The sequence below is a fragment of the Spinacia oleracea genome, chromosome 2 (genome assembly GCF_020520425.1).
Source record: "Spinacia oleracea cultivar Varoflay chromosome 2, BTI_SOV_V1, whole genome shotgun sequence".
Lineage (NCBI taxonomy): Eukaryota > Viridiplantae > Streptophyta > Magnoliopsida > Caryophyllales > Amaranthaceae > Spinacia > Spinacia oleracea.
The window spans coordinates 113,698,554-113,719,562 of record NC_079488.1 but is presented as its reverse complement, the minus strand read 5'-3'; the positions used below and the strand labels follow the sequence as shown (position 1 = coordinate 113,719,562).

Sequence of the window (21,009 nt, the reverse complement as noted above, 5' to 3'; positions counted from 1 at the left end):
GGTCAAGTATTCCGGGACGGAGGGAGTATAAGAAATAACATTATTTTTTCTCGATTTTACTACGACTCTACAAAACATAGTCCGTTTCCTATTAGAAAACTCGTGAATAAAGTGTCACGCACGAATGCATGACTCATAAATACTACTCCAATACATCAATAATTCAATATCCTATCCGTCTATGAAGTCTATCACCAAATATTTGGAATAATATCAATTTCGTAATTTTGTTTCCTATTAGAAAACGTACTCCTGAATAAATCACAGTCAAAATAAAAATTCAAGATTCTGTCTACAACCAACAAATAGACTAGATTCACTAAAAAGAATCCTACATAGAATCAACAAAGGAATCAACAAATACTCAAAAAAAAAAAAAATCCAACACCTTTCTCAAACCCTAAACCCAACGTAAAAAAATCAAAACAACAACAATGGCAGAAATCGAAACAGAAACCATAGATTCAAAACAAGAAGAAACATCACCAATCGAGCAAGTTCGATTAACAGTATCAAACACAGACGACCCAACTTTACCAGTATGGACTTTCAGAATGTGGTTTTTAGGAATACTATCATGTGTTCTATTATCTTTCCTTAATACTTACTTTAGTTACCAAGATCAGCCGTTAATCATAACCATGATCACAGTTCAGGTGGCGACACTCCCTCTCGGCCGCCTTATGGAGCGGTTGCTACCGACACGGGTGTTTTTGGCCGGTGGACGGTGGGAGTTTTCTCTGAATCCTGGACCTTTTAATATGAAGGAACATGTTTTGATTTCCATGTTTGCTAATGCTGGTTCGGCTTTTGGTGGTGGAACTGCTTATGCTGTTGGTATTGTTGATATTATTAAGGTGTTTTATATGAGGAAGATTACGTTTTGGGCGAGTTGGATTCTTATTATCACTACTCAGGTTAATTGATTTTTACTTCTTTTCTTTAATTACCAATTTATCATACGTTGTTTAATTTGTTATGTTGTTGCTTAGATTATTTTGAAGAAAAAAAAAAAAAAATCAACTTTGACAAATTTTCAATTTTTCATGTATTTGTATTCATTAGGTTTCTTTTAGTGGTAAATGTTTTTTTTGGAGGGGAAGATTGAGGAATTTTTAGTAGTATTTTGTGACAAAAGTTAAATTTATATTCTTTGCTCAAATTATTTAATTGAGATGTACATTGTGGTAAAAAAAAAATTGGGGAGGGGAAGATAGCGGAAATTTTAATACTCCCTAGTATTTTGTGACAAAAAGGTATACTCCGTAGTTAAATTTATAGTATTTGCTCAAATTATTATTTGTAAAAGTTATGCGATGCATGTTAGGCAATTTTTTATGTATAATCGGTTGTATGACTTGTATCTTGCTATTTTCTTACCCTGATTACATATTTGCATTTTACAATTTGTGTATACCTTGTGTACACATTGCCACATTGGTGGAAAATAGTCTTGTTATTCCGTTACCTTGTATTCCGTACAAAGGTACAACCGGTAGTGTAGTTTTATGTTCGGGATTAGATTGTCTTATTGAATTTATGAGTAAATTTTCACTCTGAGAAAATAAAAATAACTTGATGGATTATGGATACCTTGTTTGTTGCCATTCGTTAATACATTAATATTGATGGTCAACTTATACATTGACAAACATAAAAGTAAAAAAGATTGAACTATTTTGCAACGGATAAAATATTTGAGAAAGAAAATAACAATGTATCAATGCAGGTACTTGGATATGGTTGGGCTGGAATACTAAGAAAGTACGTGGTTGATCCAGCTGAAATGTGGTGGCCAGCTAGTCTTGTTCAAGTTTCACTTTTCCGGTAAGCAATATTTTGATCTCATTAAATTAGAGCTGTCAAAAACTGATCCGGCCCGAAAACCCGACCTGAACCGACCGAACTCGTAACCGATCATGACCCGAAATTACGGTAAAACAGGTAACCCGAAACCCGACCTGTACCCGACCCTAAAAAACCGATAATCGATTTTAACCCGATGTTGTAACACCCGAACCCGACACCCGACCCGAAAATGACCGATAACCGAACTGACCCGACCGAACAATGACCCGAACCCGATTTGATACCCGACCCGATGTCAACCCGAAACCGATTGTAACTCGATGAAACCTGCTATAGACCCGACCTGTGAGAACCCGCTACTCGATTTACCCGAGTTATCAATGACACGACCAAATATTAACTTCATTGATATATCTATTTTAATTATTTATTGCTAAATATTGAAAAATTTAACTCTAAAATAAGTTAAACAAAATTTTTTAGAATATAAAATCCTTAAAATGTATAGGTTAATTATCAGACCCGAGTTTGACCCGTCCCTGAGAGTGACCCGATCTGAATTCTATTTGATCTGATTATTATCCGATCCAAACTAAGATTCGAACCCGAAAATAACTGTGTTGCAAACCGACTTAAACCCGACTCGATAAGACCCGAACCCGAAATTATCTGCTACAAACCGACTTAAACCCGACCCGATAAGACCCTAACCCGAAATCAAACCTGACCGAAATGTGACCCGACTCGAACCCGACCTGAACCCGGGATAGGAAAAAACTCAATATGACCCGACCTGAAATCGACCCAACCGAACCCGAACTCAACCCGAATGAAATATTAACCCGACACGACCCGACCTGATCATGACCCGAAACCCGAGATGACCCGACCCAAACCCGACCCGATAACCAAGATTTTCTAACAAAGATAATTAAGAAAGTTCAATGCATACAACGAGTTTTTAAAAATGAATTTCTTGCCGGACCACATTTTTGTGTGTATACAACAAGAATAGCAATACTGAGTAGACCTGTCAAACGGGTCGGTCGGGTCGGGTTGTAAAAAATTACTTTCGGGTTCGGGTTAAATCGGGTCGGTCACTTTCGGGTTCGGGTTTGCAAATGCTTGTTCAAGACCCAGAACTTTCGGGTTGACCCAACGGGTTGAGAGATTTTAAAACGCGCATTATATTTTCATTAATTTAGGTTATAAAAATACAAAATATTGGGACAAATTAACAAATTTTCCTAAGAAAGTTTATATTTAGTCAAATTCAACCATAAAATGGCGTATAATTCAAATTAAAATCATATTACACACAACAATAGTAAAAACAACGTGTCTATTATGCTTAAATTTTTCTCATAATCTCATTTATTACTATAAATACAATGATTTTCAATCGGTCGGGTCCAAAACGGGTTCGGTCGGGTTTTGACCCATTCCTTTTCGGGTTGCTCGGGTTCGGATAAAATCGGGTTACGGGTCACAAAATCTTGTTCAGGACCCAGTATTTTCGGGTCGGGTTCGGGTCGGTTTTCGGGTCGGGTCGATTTTTGACAGCTCTAATACTGAGTAATTTTTTATAACAATAACTATTATGTTACTCCCTCCATATTTTATTAGGAGTCACATATTGACCTGCACACTTATTAAGGATGGAGAGTTGAATCTAATAAAAATAATAAAACAAGTGCGGGAAGTAATAAACAAATAAGAAAAAAATAGTGGGAAAAATATTTTAATCAGAGTAGAGAGACAGTTTATCGTAGTGGTTGTCCCTAGAGAAAATTAAATCACAAATTCTTATTTTAAAGTGGTGTACAATAAATATTGTACCCCGAAGTAAAAGTTAACTCAAAATGCTTAAAAGTTACCCTTATGTAGGTAAAAGTTATGTATTTTTTAATGATAAAATTTTTGTTTTATTTCTTCAAAATCACTAATAATGTATAAAATTAATCATTTAACCCTTTAAAAGGTTTATCTATCAACCTTTTTATAATAATATAAAAGTTAATTAAAACTATGTTAAAAGTTATAAAAAACTGGTTAAAAGTTATCTTGATGTACAATAAATTTATTATACACCTTGTGCGCGCAAGACCTTAATGCTGACATGAATAGAAAATGAACGGTTTGAATAGTATCTACATTAAATAACTAAAAGTAGGATAGAAAAGTTACTAAAAATGAAAGTGTGACTCTTTTCCACGAGTATAAAATAATTTAAATGTTTTTGCATACACCAAATTTTTTTGTAAAAATATTCACGTGCAACGCACGTGTCGTTGACTAGTATACAATACAAAGTATGTAATTTTTGGGTGTTTCTAAATGCATAAATTAATTTCTTAACACAAAATTAAAAATGACTAAAATGCCCAAAAGAAAATAACGGAGTAAAAAAAATGTCAACTTCGCCAATTCGCAGTACCCATAAAGTTAGAATAGTAGAACACAATCTTCATTTTAATGACACTAGTTGATCGGGCAATTGATTTTAACAACTCAAATTTTTGCAAAAAAAAATTATACTGTAATTCTGGCCATTTAGGTTTCCAATTCGAAAGTCTCGTTGTGTTAAAACATGGCAGAGAGGATGAAGGTCGAAGATATTGGTTTTCATGGATATGGTGTTTTAGCCTTTCGGGTAGAAAAAGAGAGGTATATTAATGGTTGGCATGAAAGGATTAAAGGGTTAGTGCATGTTGTAGTGAATGATTTCATATTTTCATTCTTTCAAGTGGAATCTACGGTATAAATGAAAATTAAGGATATTTTATTTATTTTTTATAATTTTTTTAATCAAGATTTAAAGGGCAGTTTTGACCTTTTTATTTCTGCAAAAAGAAAATATTTTCTGCATTTAGAAACTATGTAATTTTTTCATGCAATAACCGATTTTGGATCTTTAATTAGCACCCGTGTCAATGTGTCATATTATAATATTGTTATGCCTCACCAGTAACGTAGTACGGAGTATGTACATTAGTACATATGACTATGTTACTCTGACTGGGATACAAATAACCATGTCAAATCTTCGACTATTAATGTTATGGATCAAAGTCATCAAACATTTTTTTTTTTCATGAAATAACCAACCGATTTTGGATCTTTAGTACCCTTACGGTATTATAATATTGTTATGCCTCACCAATAACGTACTACGTACGTATTACTTCTTTTTGTTCTCTTTTAGTTGCAACGTTTCTATTTTGAGACCTTTTTAGTTACACGGCTTACAATTTTAAGCTCCGTTCTCTTGGACTTATTTTGACTGAAATTATATTATTTGAACTTATCTGAACTTATTTTATCTCAAATAAAAATTGGGGTGAACATTGTCCAACTCGACTATTTTGTGAAAAACTTTCATGATTTTGATCTAAAATAAAGTGTCCAATATCCATAACCATGTCCGAGTGTCAAGCATCGAACAGAAATACTTGAGTTAATATGAAAAGTCAAGTAACATAGACTACTTACAAGTTACAAGTTACTAACAACTAACATAATGTTTTGCTGGATCTGCCTATATATAACTATTGTTTGAATTTTTTGCAGGGCATTACACGATAAACAAGACAGCAAAACAGACAGAACCCTTACAAGAAGCAAATTCTTCGCAATAGCACTAATATGCGCCTTCAGTTGGCAAATAGTCCCAGGTTACCTCTTCCCAACAATATCAAACATCGCAATCCTCTGCCTAGCCTTCCCAAAATCAGTCGTTGCACACCAAGTTGGCTCAGGTAACAGCAAAGTGTCTTGTATGTATAAGATGTACAAAAAATTTATTATACACAAGGATAACTTGTACACAGTTTTCTAAATTAATAGGTATGGAGTAAATATTTTAAAGGGTTTAGTGATTAATTTTATATAGAGTACATTATTAGTGATTTTAAAGAAATATTTTTTATTAAAATGAAAAATTTATCATTAAAAAATACTCCCTCCGTTTATTTTTGTTTGTTACGTTTGGACTTTTGCACGTTTATTAACGTATAATAAAGATTCTTTTTATTTTTTTATTAAAAAATAAACTCAATTAAAACCTCAATCCACTAATCATTACAACAACCAATAAGATTGTTTTATTTATCAAAATGAACCAATAATGAAAAGGCACAAAGATTGCTAAAGTTAACATATTTGGGGAATTGCAAAGATATTTAATGAGTTGAAAAAATTGGAACAATTAAAATATGGCACAAAAAATGATAGTATAATAAGTTTATAAAAGGAATCCTTCAAAAAAAGTTTATAAAAGGAAAGATTCTCCCACGTAACAAACATTGTGAAACAACCTAAAAGGAATATGTAACAAACAAAAAGAAACGGAGGGAGTAGATAACTTTTAAGCATTTTACGTTACTCAAAATGTGGTTTATGCACCCAGATGCTCATTGTGCACCCTGTTTTTAAATGAACATAAAGTTCAAATACAAAGAACATACTTTTCATACCCAAAGAACATATACTCAATGCACATATAGTTCAAATCCATAGAACATATAGTTTAATACTCCCTGTCCCTTAATACTTGACCTGTTTTGACCGGACACGTTTGCCGATGCATAAGTTTGACCATCAATTTCTTTAACTACATGTTATAAAAACTTATAAAATTTTAATATTTTGAAAGTATATATTAAGATGAAGCCAACAATATATTATATACTAACATTTCTTTTCATATACTAGAAATAAAATAGGGTCAAAGTGACTGATGTGAATAGTGCAAAAAGTCAAAACAGGTCGAGTATTAAAGGACGAGGGCGTCAAAATCGCAGCCAGGCATGTATTATGAAATACATGTCATGGGCTTGTTTGTAATTTTCCAGCCATTTTGAAATTGTTGAATAGTCTACCCGTTTGCCAACTTGGATCCCGTTACTGAGGTGTGTTTGCCAACGTGCCATCAATGAATACCATTTTAAAATATTTAGCACCATTTTTGTGATATTAATACCACTTTATAAAATTTAGTACAAAACGAGTACCATTTACGGAAAATGAATTTCATTTAAAAAAAGTTTAGTACCATTTTTGTAATACCAAAACCATTTTTGTAATACCAATACCAACTAAGCAATGCCAAATCACCACCCCGTTTTACAAATTTACAATTCCGTTATACATTTCCCCCCAAAAATATTTAACATTTACATTTACCTTTTTATTTGGGGTTGGCATGTTTTTGCAAATACATGCCAGGCATGTATTTGGACTTCCTCTTAAAGGACGGAGGAAGTATTTAACTAGTACATGTACATTGAAATCATTCTCCATGTTCATTATATTTTTAATGAATGTTCAACATGGTGCACAATGAACCGGATGTATAATCCAAATTGTGTTACTTTAGTGTACGATATTTATTGTACACCTCATGTAAATAAGAATCTGTGCAGGTAACAGAGGCCTCGGAATTGGTGCATTCGCATTCGACTGGAACGTCGTAGCCGCCTTCAATGGCAGCCCTCTTGTAACCCCTTTCTTCGCTATCGTTAACATAGCAGTGGGTTATGTGATGATCATGTACTTGATTGTACCAGTAAGCTATTGGGGGTTAAACGTGTTTAATGCAAAGAGGTTTCCTTTTTTCTCGTCTCATTTGTTTACAAATGATGGGCAGAAGTATGATGTTAGAGGGATTGTGAATAAGAATTTTGAGCTTGATTTGCCTTCTTATGCTAAGTATGGACGAGTCAACTTGAGTATGTTCTTCGCGTTGACTTATGGTCTTGGGTTTGCGGCTGTGGTGGCTACTTTAACTCATGTTGCCTTGTTCAATGGAAGGTAAATGCACATATATAATACTTTATTTGTTTGATTTTGGCACTATTTATACGAGCTTCTATGACTTTCTTTTATAATTTATAGTTAAGAAAAAAAACATAATTATGTAGGTCTTATTAGATTCGTCTCATTGAATATTTATCAATTTTTTTATACTTCATAAAAATATAATTTTTGCTTATTCGTAATGGAAGATATTAATATTTGATATTGTGTATTGATAAACGTGTCTAAATGATTGTTTGGTTAAATAATTGTGTCAACTAAAAAGGAAAAGTGCAAGTATGCAACTTTACAAGAGAAAAATGTTACATGTTGACCTGTCAAAATTGAATAATTTTGATTAAAACTGATTTTGACTAAAGAGGTAAATTTTTACATCTGTTTCAAAATAATCTTGATCCTTTATGATTTAGTCTATTTCATAATGTTCCTTGCAATATGCTTTACATTATTTTTAGATACGAAAATGTATCATCTTACCCCTTACCCTTTACCCCTCATGTTGTCGGTAATTTAACCCACAAAATATACTATCTTTTCACTCCCTTTCTCTTATTTTATTTATTTTTTTCTTACCCTATCCATATTTTTACATATTGTTTCTCATTTATCTTAATATTTGTACAAATAATAAGTGTAAAAATTATTTTGAAACAAAGCCGAAAACTCAGTTGTGGTTTTTATGTGATGCAGGGACATATATAGGCAATTCAGAGCAACAACAAGTCGCAAAGAAGATATACACACCAAGTTAATGAGGAAATACAAGGACATTCCTAACTGGTGGTTTTACGTTCTACTGATAGCCTCACTTGCTCTTTCTTTTGCTCTTTGTATTTTCATGAAAGAGCAAGTTCAAATGCCATGGTGGGCGCTTCTATTGGCTTCAGTCCTTGCCTTTCTCTTCACCCTTCCTGTTAGCGTTATAACCGCGACCACAAATCAGGTAACCACTCGCACTCTCACCCAGTGGCGGATCTTAAACGGTTTTACGAGGGGGTCGTTAGAAAAAAAATTAAGCTATACTATAGAATTATACAATTATACACAAATTTTAGAGGGGCGTAACTAAAAATACACTACAAAATTTTCTGGCAGGGAGGGCCAGGCCCACCCCAGCTCAAACAAAGATCCGCCCCTGCTCTCACCTAAAACCTCTGTTTTAAAATTATTTTTTACAGTTATTATTTCCACAAATATCAAGAAAAAGAGGAACAGTGTGGGAAAAAATGAATAAAGTATGAGAAATTGACTGGAAAATTGTAAATGTTGTAGGGTAAGAAGGGTAAAATAGTAAACTTGGGTTCGAAAATAGTTTAAAATACAATGTAATAGATATTATAAAATGACTAAAATAAAAAGTATAAAGATAATTTTGGAACAGAAGTAGTATATGTTCCAATATGATCATCTGGTGTATTGAGGTAGACTTCTTGTGTTGTTGAGCCGTGTTTATTTAAGAGGTGATCAAAACTCGGGTTTGGTCGGGCTTTAACACAAACACTCATGTCCAAACCCATAAATTTAGTGTTGGCTTTACGGGCCTAAATAAGCTTTTCGAACCGGGGTCAGACTTTGGTTTAAAAGTACTTATTTGAGGCTGCTAAAACCCACAAATTTTCGGACCGGGCTATAGTTGATCAAGTCTAGCCCGTTATTTGTTGCACATCTCACCCACAAAATTGGTAGGGCGACAAATTATACCCAAGAATAACTAGTATAGATATGTAAATCAATGTCATTTAACTAGTTTGCTTATGCTTGGGACTTGGGAGTGGTTCAAGCAATGATATGCGTAGCTGGACTGATTAGTCTACGCTATATGCTGGTTCAGTAGGAACTTCTTCTTGCCTATTAAAAAAAAAAAAAAAAAAAAAATTAACTAGTTTGGTTAATCTTTTTGTTTGTGTTTCGACGTGCAGACACCAGGGCTAAATATCATCACAGAGTATCTAATGGGTTTGATTCTACCAGGAAGACCTATAGCTAATGTCGTATTCAAAACCTATGGTTATATGAGTATGACACAGGCAGTATCTTTCCTTAATGATTTCAAGCTCGGCCATTACATGAAGGTCCCTCCAAGATCAATGTTCTTGGTTCAGGTACACATTGATATATGATTATATAATGCAATCTTATCATATGTTGTTTAGTTTGAATTAGACCGGATTAAAAGACGGGTTGGGCCGGGTTGGGTTCGAGCCGGGCCATAGCAAAAAAAATATGCCCATTAGGTTGGGACAGACTACGTTTCAAGTTCTGCCCATAACGGTGCTATTTCGGGCCAAAAAAATTATAAAATTAAATATTTGAAAATATATATTGAGATTAACCCAATAATAACATAAAAAAAAAATCACAAAATTTGTCTTCATGTATTAATAATAAATATGGTCAAAGTTAGTAAATGAATAACGTGTAAAAGTCAATATGATGTAAGAGGAAGTAACTAAAATTTCAAATTTGAGGCCCAACCCCCACCCCCCCCCCCCCCCACACACACACAATTAATCGGGCTGGATTAACGGGCCGGACTCGTTATGATCAGGTCTAGTACTTTAAATTTTGTAAGGAAAATAAAAAAGTTCTTTTTATTATGAAAATAATTATAGTACATGAATTTCTTGCAAAGTTAAAATAGGATTTTCTTGCTTTAAACCTGTCCTAAAACATGCCTCTTTTTGTCCACTACAGTTCATAGGAACCATAATAGCAGGAACAATCAACTTAATGGCAGCATGGTATTTCCTCAACACAGTCCCAAACATATGCCAAGACATACCAGGCAACACATGGTCATGTCCAAACGACAACGTTTTCTTCGACGCATCAGTCATCTGGGGTTTACTCGGCCCAAGAAGGATGTTCGGGTCCATGGGTAGCTACTCATCTATAAACTGGTTCTTCCTAGGTGGTATCATAGGCCCAGTTATTGTATGGGCCTTACACAAATCATTCCCCAAACAGAAATGGATCATGCTCATTAATTTACCCGTGATCCTTGGTTCGACAGCTATTATGCCCCCGGCTTCATCTATTAATTTCACGTCTTGGATATTTGTCGGGTTTGTGTTCAACTACGTGGTGTTGCGTTACAGGAAGAAGTGGTGGCAGAAGTATAATTATATCCTTTCTGCGGCGTTGGATGCTGGGGTGGCGTTTATGACTGTATTGATTTATTTTGCACTTGGAAGTGTTGGAGGTGTTTCTTGGTGGGGGTCTGGGTCTGAATATTGTGACCTTGCTACTTGCCCTACTGCTAGAGGTATCATTGCTGATGGGTGCCCTGTATTTTGATCTTTTAGTTTGGAGAAATGATTATTTAATTAGGTTTTTGTAGTATGATTTCTTCAGGATTAGTTATTTTTCATGATTAGTAGGAACAAAATTGTTCATTTTTTTCATAAATTGTATATTTAATGAACCATATAAAGATTTCCACAATCTCATTTGTTATATTTCTTTGTGAGGAAAAAGATTAGTGGCATAGTATCTTTTTGGGATAATTTATACTAACATATTAAATGGCGTTTTGAAGAACGTATACGTGTCACGTAGACCTATCCTTATTACGCCACGTCATCACTAATTAGCATCATGACATGTCATTACAACAAAAGCATCTAATAAGGATCGAACACAAGACCTCTTTGTTAAAAGTTACACTTCTTACCATCTTAACCAACTACAACTTATGTAATATCTTTCTATATAAGCAAATATATTCTTTTTACAATAAACAATACATTGAATAAAAGCGAATGCAAAAAAGGAAATGATTATTTAATTTATAAATGTACAGTTATTACTTTGAAGAAAAGGATCCGGCTTTTTAGATTTTTGGATGTGGGGTTTTAGATCTGGGAGGTTGTTGATCGACCACTAATCTTATGTCACCACCGTAATTTGATGATGGCACCATCTCTACGTGAACATAATTAAAAAAAAAAACCCGAATAAAAGTCAAAACCCGGGGCAACGCCCGGGCTACACACTAGTTTATCCATAAATACATACGGAGCTACATTGCTAGGACAATGATTGATCTCATTTGTTATACTTCGTATTGATTATCACTTCATCGGCAATTTGGCAACCATCGAGAGGAATCTCCTTGAGCAATATTGTGGTCTAAAATGGGAATTGTGTAAGTAGTCATCTTATTGTTGTTCTTTTTATTTGGAATCTTTTCGTGTGACAAAAGAAAAATCAAAGTAGGAGAATAAAAAAAACGGAAATAGTACGGAGTATATCGTTATGCGAGAGCTCCCCGAAATATCAAATTGTTTTTGTTTCTCAAAAACCTCGCATTTTTAGGATATGAGATGGTCGCTCATTTGCTCCAATGTTTGATGCCCAATCAAGGAAATGGAGAACATATATTCCCTTTTATAATATACTCATACATATGACATGAAAGTAAAACTAACTTTTCATTTTGTGCCGGTTTTAAACGAGGAAGTAAAAACACATATCTGATATGTGTGTCCAAATACATATCAGAACATAAGACAAAATAGGAAAAAGGACAAAAAAAAAATTAAATGGTACTTTTCTAAACACAAATGGTACTTTTTTTTACAGAATGGTATTAGAATGGTACTTTTTTTACATGAATGGTACTTCCTTTTTTGTCTTTTAGCTGTTTGTCTTTTAGTTGATATGTGTTTGTTGTTGCATGCCCGATATCCGCCTCGACGCACTCGTTTTAAACCAATCAAAAAGCCACTTATCAAACACTTTTTGTCACTGTACGTTTGACTAACATAAAAAACAACAGCTAGATGTCAACGAAAAAGCTACTAAAAAGCCATTTGCCAAACATCCTACCTACTTACATATGTATAGGGGAACAATTACATCTTCAATGGTACTGTACAAAACATAGTACGTATGCTCAAAACTTACAAACACAGATGATTAATTACAAAAATCAATTAATCAAACAATTAATGACCCTGTAGGTTTAGAATTAGGAAGAGCAGCATATCTAGAAGAAAAACCATGATCATAATCATCTTGATCATATTCAACAACACCTTCATCAAAATTCTGGGCATAACTTAATGGATCATACCTGAAATCCCCATGAAATTTGGCCTTCTTTAATTGAGGAACAACACAAACATTTGTTGCAGCATTTTTACTAGTCTTCTTTATGTAATTCTTGCTTTTAATCCATAAATAGTTTATTGGAACTTTTGGAAGCTTCACCTTCAAGCACCCCCCACATCCTACTCTTCCTCCTCCTCCTTCTTCACTCTTTTCACTTCTAGGAGATGTTGATGAATAATCTCTCTCCATTTTTCGATTTTCGAGACGAATTAGTAAGTTTTTTTTTGAGAGAAAAATAGTGAAATTGTATTTATTTTATTTTTTCTAATTTTGCTGAATTAATATAGAGGAAAAAGAAAAGAAAACAAAGAGGGAAGTATATAGTTAATTATCTTGAGAGCAGATTGTAGGGACTAAAAGATCAGCATCAGTCTTTCAGGATTTTTGTTGTGTGGTAGGGAAAATTATTAGTTGCCGATTATAATAAGTTCTTCACAATTAATAACAGTAATTGACTAATTCTGATATTTGTTTTTGCCTGCTGGAACTTGAAAGGGAATGTAATAAACAAAGGATATTTTTTTTGCTGATATTTTGTTGCGGAAGTATCAGAAATACACATTAAAGTAAGCCGAAATTTGGACAAGTTAGGATTGTACACCTATGCGCACAGTGTTTATTGATTCATTGTGCATCTAATCACTTCGTGACTCGATAAATAAATACCCTGAGATATAGTAAAATACCCTGAGATATAGTAAAAGATAAATTGGAATTCATAATAATGTGATTAAAAAAGCTAAAAATGCAAAACGTTTATAGTTAAAAAAAAAAAATATTCGCGCCAGGTAGGGATCGAACCTACGACTTTCTGCTTAGGAAACAGACGCTCTATCCGCTGAGCTACAGGCGCTCTTGTTGACAGAAGTATGTCCGTTATATTCATAAAGTAACATGTCCTCATAACAACAAGTATCTACAAAAATGATGTAACTTGAATTATAAGATCATTTTTTTAATAGAAAAATATAAGATCATACAGTAAGAATCTATGTCGATATTGCTGAGTGTGTAATAGTTTTTAGGTTTTGCTCGGTTGGAATGCCTTCTAGCTAGACCAGTCAAACGGGTCGGTCGGGTTGTAAAAAAATTATTTTCGGGTTCGGGTTGAATCGGGTCGGTCATTTTCGGGTTCGGTTCTACAAATGCTTGTTCAAAACCCGGAACTTTTGGGTTCGGGTTGATCCAACGGGTTGAGAGATTTTAAAATCCGCATTAATATTTTCATTAATTTAGGTGATAAATATACAAAATATGGGTACAAATTAACAAATTTTCCTATACAAGTTTATATTTATTCAAATTCAACCATAAAATGGCATATAATTCAAATTAAAATCATATTACACACAACAATAGTAAAAACAATGTGTTTATTATGCTTAAATTTTCTCATAATGTCATTTTATTACTATAAATACAATGATTTTCAATCGGAGGGTCCAAAACGGGTTCGATCGAATTTCGACCCATTTTTTTCGGGTTGCTCGGGTTCGGATAAAATCGGGTTACGGCTCCAAAAATCTTGTTCAGGACCCAGTATTTTCGAATCGGGTTCGGGTTGGTTTTCGGGTCGGGTCGATTTTTGACAGGTCTACTCCTAGCCTTCTAGGAAGGGTTGTCAACCTTGCTTTTCCTTGTATTTGTAAGGTAAATAAAGCTTTATTTACCAAAAAAGAATCCATGTCGAAATCGATTTTGCAATACCTTATTGTTTAATGTTCATAGATGTGCCAAATCGACTTTTTTGGTGTTAAAATCATTTCCCCAAAGAGACGAGTTATCTTTCTTTTTTATACTATATATCTTTCTTTTTTATACCATATGCTAGCCCGCTATTAGTCGTGCCAATAGAAGAAGCAATATTGCCTTCTTTGACATTCACCTCACAAATTGAGACTACAATTTATAAGTTACACAAATAATACGGAGCTAGGACCTGAATTGAATTGAACTAAACTGTAATTCAACCAAAAAGAACAGAGTCTTACTCCTGTTACCCGTAAAAATCGGAATAAAATATTGTGAGATTAAATTCCAGTTCACAACTTCATGTTGCCGTATGCATACTTCAACTTCTTGGATATCATATTACTGCATACATATTATAAGCTAACCTAATCAAACTACAATGTCCCTTGATACAGAATCTTTGAAGATGAGCAAGCAGACTACAAAATACAGAGTATAACAGAACATAAATATCCCTTCTTCTTTTCTCCTTTTGAAGTTCTAAGAGATAACATGGTTACTCTGTAGTCTGTACAACGGACTGCTTTCGCATACTGCATGAAACTTCAGTGAATACTTAGATCAGTTACGGGAAACTCTTAAACTATTTTCTTAAAGAACTGATTACGAGTTTATAACAGGGAGATAAAGAGATCAGTTCAATAAACATACTGATACTAAACTATCACAGAAAGATTCTTGACCACAAACAAAATTGAATTCTGACATTACTAAGCTAAGCAATGAAAGAAACAGAGCTGTAACAAGTAACAACGAACTAAAAACTGATTTTTGAGCAGAAAGCAAGAACATAGCTTACTAGCCTATATATCTTGAGCTTACATCTTCACAGCTACTTGTTCCGCTGAACTTTTCTTCACAAATCCTCTAGCACACAACTCATTCAGCAACTCCAAAGCCTCCTTAGATAAACCTTCATATGCAATACCTTCAACTAAAATGGTGTATGTAGCTTCAGTAGGTTTGCAACCTTTAGATACCATATAACCCAAGAAGTCAATAGCACGAGCAGTATCTCGAGCCTTACAAAGTCCCAACATAATAGAGTTATAGATAATTGCATTCGGTTGAACTCCTAATCCTTCTATCTCATGGAAAAATTTAATTGATTTTTCAACTTTTCCCTCTCTACTAAGCCCTGAAACAACTGAAGAATATGTAATAATATCTGGTTGTAAACCCTTCTTCTGCATCTCGCTCATAAGCTTTAAAGCATGTTCTGTTTTCCCAGATTTAGAGAGCCCGTCGATTACTGTGTTGTAGGTAATCAGAACAGGTGTCAAACCCTTACTACTTAATTGATTCAGTAACTCCAAAGCAACATCAACATTCCCAGCTTTGCATAAAGCTGTAAGGAGTGTGTTGTAGGTAACTATATCGGGGTAACACCCACGAGAAACCATAATACCAAGGTATTCAAGTGCCCTATCCATCTTCTTTTCTTTGCAAAATGCATGGAGTAAAGGGTTGTAGCTTAACGAATTAGGGGTACATCCATGTTTTGGCATCTTCTCCAACATGTCAATTGCCCTACCCAATAAACCCTTTCTACATAAGAAGTTGATCAGTATATTGAAGGTAACAACGCTAGGAGAACAGCCTTTCCCGAGCATATCAGACAATAATTTCTCGGCATCCATCCACCTTCCGGTGCTACACATGCTTCTTAAAATAATATTATGTGTTATTACATTTGGTTGGCAACCAAGTGACCGCATACTATTCAAGAAATCAATCGCCTCATCTAATCTCCCTTCTTTGCAAATCCCATTTATAAGAACATTATAAGTAACCACATCGGGGGTACAACCTTTGCTTCTCATTTCATCAAGAAGCTTCATTGCTTGAACAACCCCACTTTCTTTACAAGTTGCTTCAATCAAAATTGTATACGTGATCACATCGGGGTAACATTCTCTTTCCATTTGCCTACCAAGAACCCTCATTGCCTGTTTTAACTTCCCACTATCACACAAACTACGCAAAATCGTGTTATAGGTCACAACATCCGGAGCAACACTCATTCTATCGAGAAGTTTAAGTGCGTTATCCATTTCCCCGGCTTTGCAATACCCACTAATCAGAACATTGTAAGTTATTACATCAGGTACAGCTCCTGATTCCTCAAGAATTTCCAAAACCCTAGTAGACTTCCTTGTTTTACCCATCCTACAAAACCCGCGAATCAAACTGGTACAGGGGATAATATCAGGGATATCACCTCTATAAACCATACTTTCAAGATACTTAAAAGCTTCATCAAGCTCCCCATTCCTAACCAATCGGCGAAGATAATTATTGCTCTCAAATTCATCATAAGTCGGACCAGCAGAAGCCCAAGATGAACTATCATCCTCGAATCGCCTACCAGAGTTTCTCTCATTGTGGAAAACTCTACCATTAATAGCTAAAGGTTCATCCTTAGAAACAGCATAAACCAAGTTTTTCTTTTTCTCCTGTTTCCTACACACCCTATCCTTCTTCAAATCAGGGAAATCAACTGATAATTCAATATAGCTTATCTTAGACGCTAAAAACCCCTTTTCGGAGCTAAAATTAGCTGAAACCCTAGTACCAATTCTAGTTCTTGCACCATTATTGCTTTGAATACAATGAAATGAGCAAAACCCTTCATGGGTTTGCTTAGCAGGTATCATTACATCCATAATTACCCCTTAATTATATGTTATATATTGATTTAACACATAATTTTACACAGAAATGAAAAGTGTATTCGTATTCTATTGCTGCTAATGAAATTGAAATTCCCTACAAAATTAATTGAACAATTTGAAGGATAATTACTTGGGGAAAGAGGGACGCTTACTTTTCCGGTACAGAGTCGCCTGGGTTCTTATCCGGTTAGGCTGTTGCAGTGCGGATTGTGGAAGGAAAAGAGCGTTTGAAGGGTGACGAAGGAGAGAGAAATGGGGTGAGATTTTAGTGAGGTTTTAGTTTAGAGTACAAGAACAAGTTGCTGGTTTGTGGAATTTGGTGGAATTGTGGCTATCGATCTATCATGCAGCCCAAAGGGCCTTTTTGAATTGACTATTTGAGAATTTCATGGTAACGGGTTTGGGCTTATGTCCTTCTGATCTTTACTTTGAAGAAGTACTTCCTCCGTTCCAGAAATATCGCACCATTTGTTTTTTTCACTATTTACACTACAACTTTGGCCATTTTTTGTGATTCGTACGCAAGGAAATTTTAGTCATGTGGATCATGTTAGATTCGTAATGATATATATTTTTTAAATATAAATTTTTTATAATTTTTAGTTGCACACGATTAGAGATATTAAGAGTCAAAGTAATGGTTAGAAGAATAAAAGTCAACCATGGTGCGATATATCCGGAACGGAGGAAGTATTAAACTTGACAAGTAGAGGTGTAGGGAGAGTGAGAGACTGGTGACGTCCATAACTGACTCGCACTACAAGAAAATGTGTTATTATTGACCGCCTAAAATGGTCGGTATTGTTCTTAAAATAGTTGATAAAGTGATTACCGATCGTCATTGGTCGGAAAAGGTCGGACGTTATACAAGGGGTTGGTATTTGGGAAATTTTCGACTGAGACTAATTCGGAAGAAAGGGTGTTGAATAAACTTAGGTTATGTGTTCGGTTCTTATAATCATTCTCTGGTATAACTCGATTTGTAGATTTAACTCGACAATTAGTTAGTGTCCTCTGGCGCTGCCTTGATAATTTGTGTATCTCATGTTTAGAATTTGTAGGGAGTTTTACTAATCAATCTTGTATAGCATATATGTAGATTTGACAAAATGGTCATATATCATAGAAGTGGGATAATGCATTGGAGTAACTTCTGAGTGATTCGCAGTCAGTATTAATTGTTTAAGTAATACAGAGTATTTTTTATATCGAATGTACAATAATGGACATAAAAGTGACCATTATAATGTAATTTTACTTAATGATTACCGAGGAAGAATATTGATCATCAGACAATATTGCAAGTTACGACATAGATTAGATTAAATTGCAAATTATATTTATCCATGACATAAATTATATGAATACACCTTCCATATCATTGCTTATGTGGTGTCATGTTAGGTTAAAAGGGGGTGACACGTGGTGGTATGACATAACATGTTTGAAAATTTAATATTGAGAAATAATGACAAGTTGCGGGTGAGAAATAGGAGATGAGTATAAAAAATTAAATATATACATACGTAGTAAGAGTTTAAAAAATGTTGTTACACAATATAGTCATACAATCATACATCTAATAAACCCTTGCCAAGATGGTGTAGAGGATTCGCATAGACATTACATTTAAGCTCCGTTTATTTTGACAAAAAACACTTTTCCGAAAAACAATTTTTCAAATTTCCTTTTGTTTGGTTTGTCTGCCCGTGGTGGATCTTTTTTCCATGGGTGGACATTTCCCTTTTGGTAAAAAGAAGGCCACATTTTTCATCTTTAGTTCTTTACCCCCCTTATATGTTACATCTATATTTCTCTACTCCATATATCCTCTCCTTCCCACTTTCATTTCATTTTTCTCACTAACCTTTCTTGTAAGAAAACAATAATTCATGTACGTGCTTTTCCTTCAAAGTTATTTTTCATAGGAATTATTTTTCGTTGAAACTAACGGAACAGTAGAGGTGAGTAAACTAGTAAAGTAAGTGGATACTCCATTTTGGATCTTTATTCTATTGCAATGAGTTTGATTCCATTTAAGAAAAAAACATAAGTGGTTGTCCAGGTTTCGATTTTGGAATCCTAACGAATTCGGTGCATAGTCACCCGGATCGTGACAATTGTTTTTTTAAAAAAAATTACGTTGGAACATTATAATATACCCTTCTTTTTTTAAATAGATGCATCAATTAAAGTTTGTTACTATTTACGTACTAACTTTGACTTGATTTTTAAATCAATAGGAAATATATATAAAAAAATGTAACTTTGTAAAATATTCTTAAAGTTATAATACACGGTACAATATAGTTTTGTGGAAAACAACCTCGTAAACGATTCTCAATGAGAAAGACAGAATACAAATCCACTTGAGTCACTTGACAAGCTAAAATATTCGACCACACGTCGGCAGCATAGCTAATTGGCCAAATTAACTGCTGAACCTTGAGTTAATCAATATCTAATTAAGTAATTAGTCAATCTTAAGTTTCTAGTACCCACTGTATTTTTTCTACAGCATTCCATAATTATTAATTTATTATGGAGTATGTGTGACACTTGAGCAACGACACCCCAAAAAGAAGCATCATGCTCTTACATTTTTCCAGAAGCACCGTCTCATTAATGAATAATTAAAAACTCTATTAATATAGATTAAACTGAATTACATATCATGCATGAAAAAATATTAGTTATAGGTTTTAAACCTGTAACCTCTCATTCGTTAGTCACATATTTTAACCGCTATGCAAATTCATTTTATTGTTTCTTGTACGTGCACAATCATATCTATATCTAGTCTATACCTAGTATTTAAAAAGGATAACCATTGATTATTATATGACAAGTGTCATATCCATCTTATTGATTATTATATGACAAGTGTCACCTCCATCTTTCATACATAAATATTTTTTTTCCAATTTTTCCTTTTGTAGTTGTTATACGAAGTACTTTAACAACTTTTTCACTCTATCTTGCTCATTCAACATCAATTCACCATTTAGTTTATACATTCTACAATTCAACCTCTTCCACTCCATTTTCCGCTTTAACACTCATAAATCACCATCTAATGTATACGGAGTACAATTTATCGACTTTCAAATCTTACCTCTATATAAATCATATATTCGCACTAAAATCGCAAACCCTCAATAAAATTAGCACTTTAAAAGACGGTTTAATAACCAATACGTAAGTGCCCGTTCATTGAACGGGCTCAAAAGCTAGTTAAATCAATATAATGAGAAAAATGATCTGAATCATTTATTAATAGTCTCGATCACATCGATCACTAATTAGTCATTACTTTTACGAGTTATTAATCCTTACAGGTTAAAATTTATTAACGCATATTCAAAGCAAGATATATTGTAATGTAACAAATTAAATTAGACTCAAACCGAGTTATATAAGAATCTAATTAATCCATTTTTCTACTGTCCAGGATATCGTCAAGGACACCAACTAGTTATTGTACTTAAATCACTAAACAATAGCACGTGCCTCTTTAGACGTCGGCAAATATTGCAACTTATAATTATCACACATTATGCTACTATTGAATATTGGTCGATTATACGAAGTAGATTCTATAGTTATAGGAATGATTTTCAGTTGTTTTTCTCTTTAATTAAAGAAGATTTATAATGATATAAATAAATTATTAAACATAGGGTGTTAGAGGACCTAGAGGTGGTTACGTGGTTAATCCTGGTGAGCTTATTTGATTTGGTATAATAATATAAGGTGATAATATAATAATATAAAGTGATAATGATTTATTAAGTCAAAAAGCTAAATGCCAAATTACATCATGTTTTAAGGGGGGATTCAT

At 33.9% G+C, this 21,009-nt stretch overlaps 2 protein-coding genes and 1 non-coding gene across 3 annotated transcripts; 1 reads left to right on the top strand and 2 right to left on the bottom strand.

Annotated features, from left to right (window-relative positions):
* Window positions 1-95: 95 nt before the first annotated feature.
* Window positions 96-11,118, top strand: LOC110783128 (oligopeptide transporter 4-like). Its single transcript, XM_021987469.2, has 7 exons — window positions 96-917; window positions 1,730-1,827; window positions 5,380-5,567; window positions 7,233-7,620; window positions 8,317-8,569; window positions 9,546-9,728; window positions 10,321-11,118. The coding sequence occupies exons 1-7, from the start codon at window positions 435-437 to the stop codon at window positions 10,921-10,923; spliced, it is 2,196 nt and encodes a 731-aa protein (XP_021843161.1). The 5' UTR covers window positions 96-434; the 3' UTR covers window positions 10,924-11,118.
* A 2,403-nt stretch (window positions 11,119-13,521) lies between these two features.
* On the bottom strand, window positions 13,522-13,594 carry TRNAR-CCU (transfer RNA arginine (anticodon CCU)). The gene has a single exon. It is a non-coding gene; the product is annotated as a tRNA-Arg (tRNA).
* Window positions 13,595-15,058: 1,464 nt separating this feature from the next.
* Window positions 15,059-17,492, bottom strand: LOC110791125 (pentatricopeptide repeat-containing protein At1g09900). The gene has a single exon (XM_021995906.2). It carries the CDS (start codon window positions 17,157-17,159, stop codon window positions 15,312-15,314), a length of 1,848 nt encoding a protein of 615 aa, XP_021851598.1. The 5' UTR covers window positions 17,160-17,492; the 3' UTR covers window positions 15,059-15,311.
* Window positions 17,493-21,009: the final 3,517 nt, after the last annotated feature.

Bases quoted from the DNA above. Each gene is read 5' to 3' on its own strand.
- LOC110783128 (XM_021987469.2), top strand. From the start codon at position 435: ATGGCAGAAATCGAAACAGAAACCATAGATTCAAAACAAGAAGAAACA. The intron at 1,828-5,379 runs GTAAGCAATATT...AATTTTTTGCAG, and splicing joins GTTCAAGTTTCACTTTTCCG to GGCATTACACGATAAACAAG. The intron at 9,729-10,320 runs GTACACATTGAT...TGTCCACTACAG, and splicing joins GATCAATGTTCTTGGTTCAG to TTCATAGGAACCATAATAGC.
- LOC110791125 (XM_021995906.2), bottom strand. From the start codon at position 17,159: ATGGATGTAATGATACCTGCTAAGCAAACCCATGAAGGGTTTTGCTCA.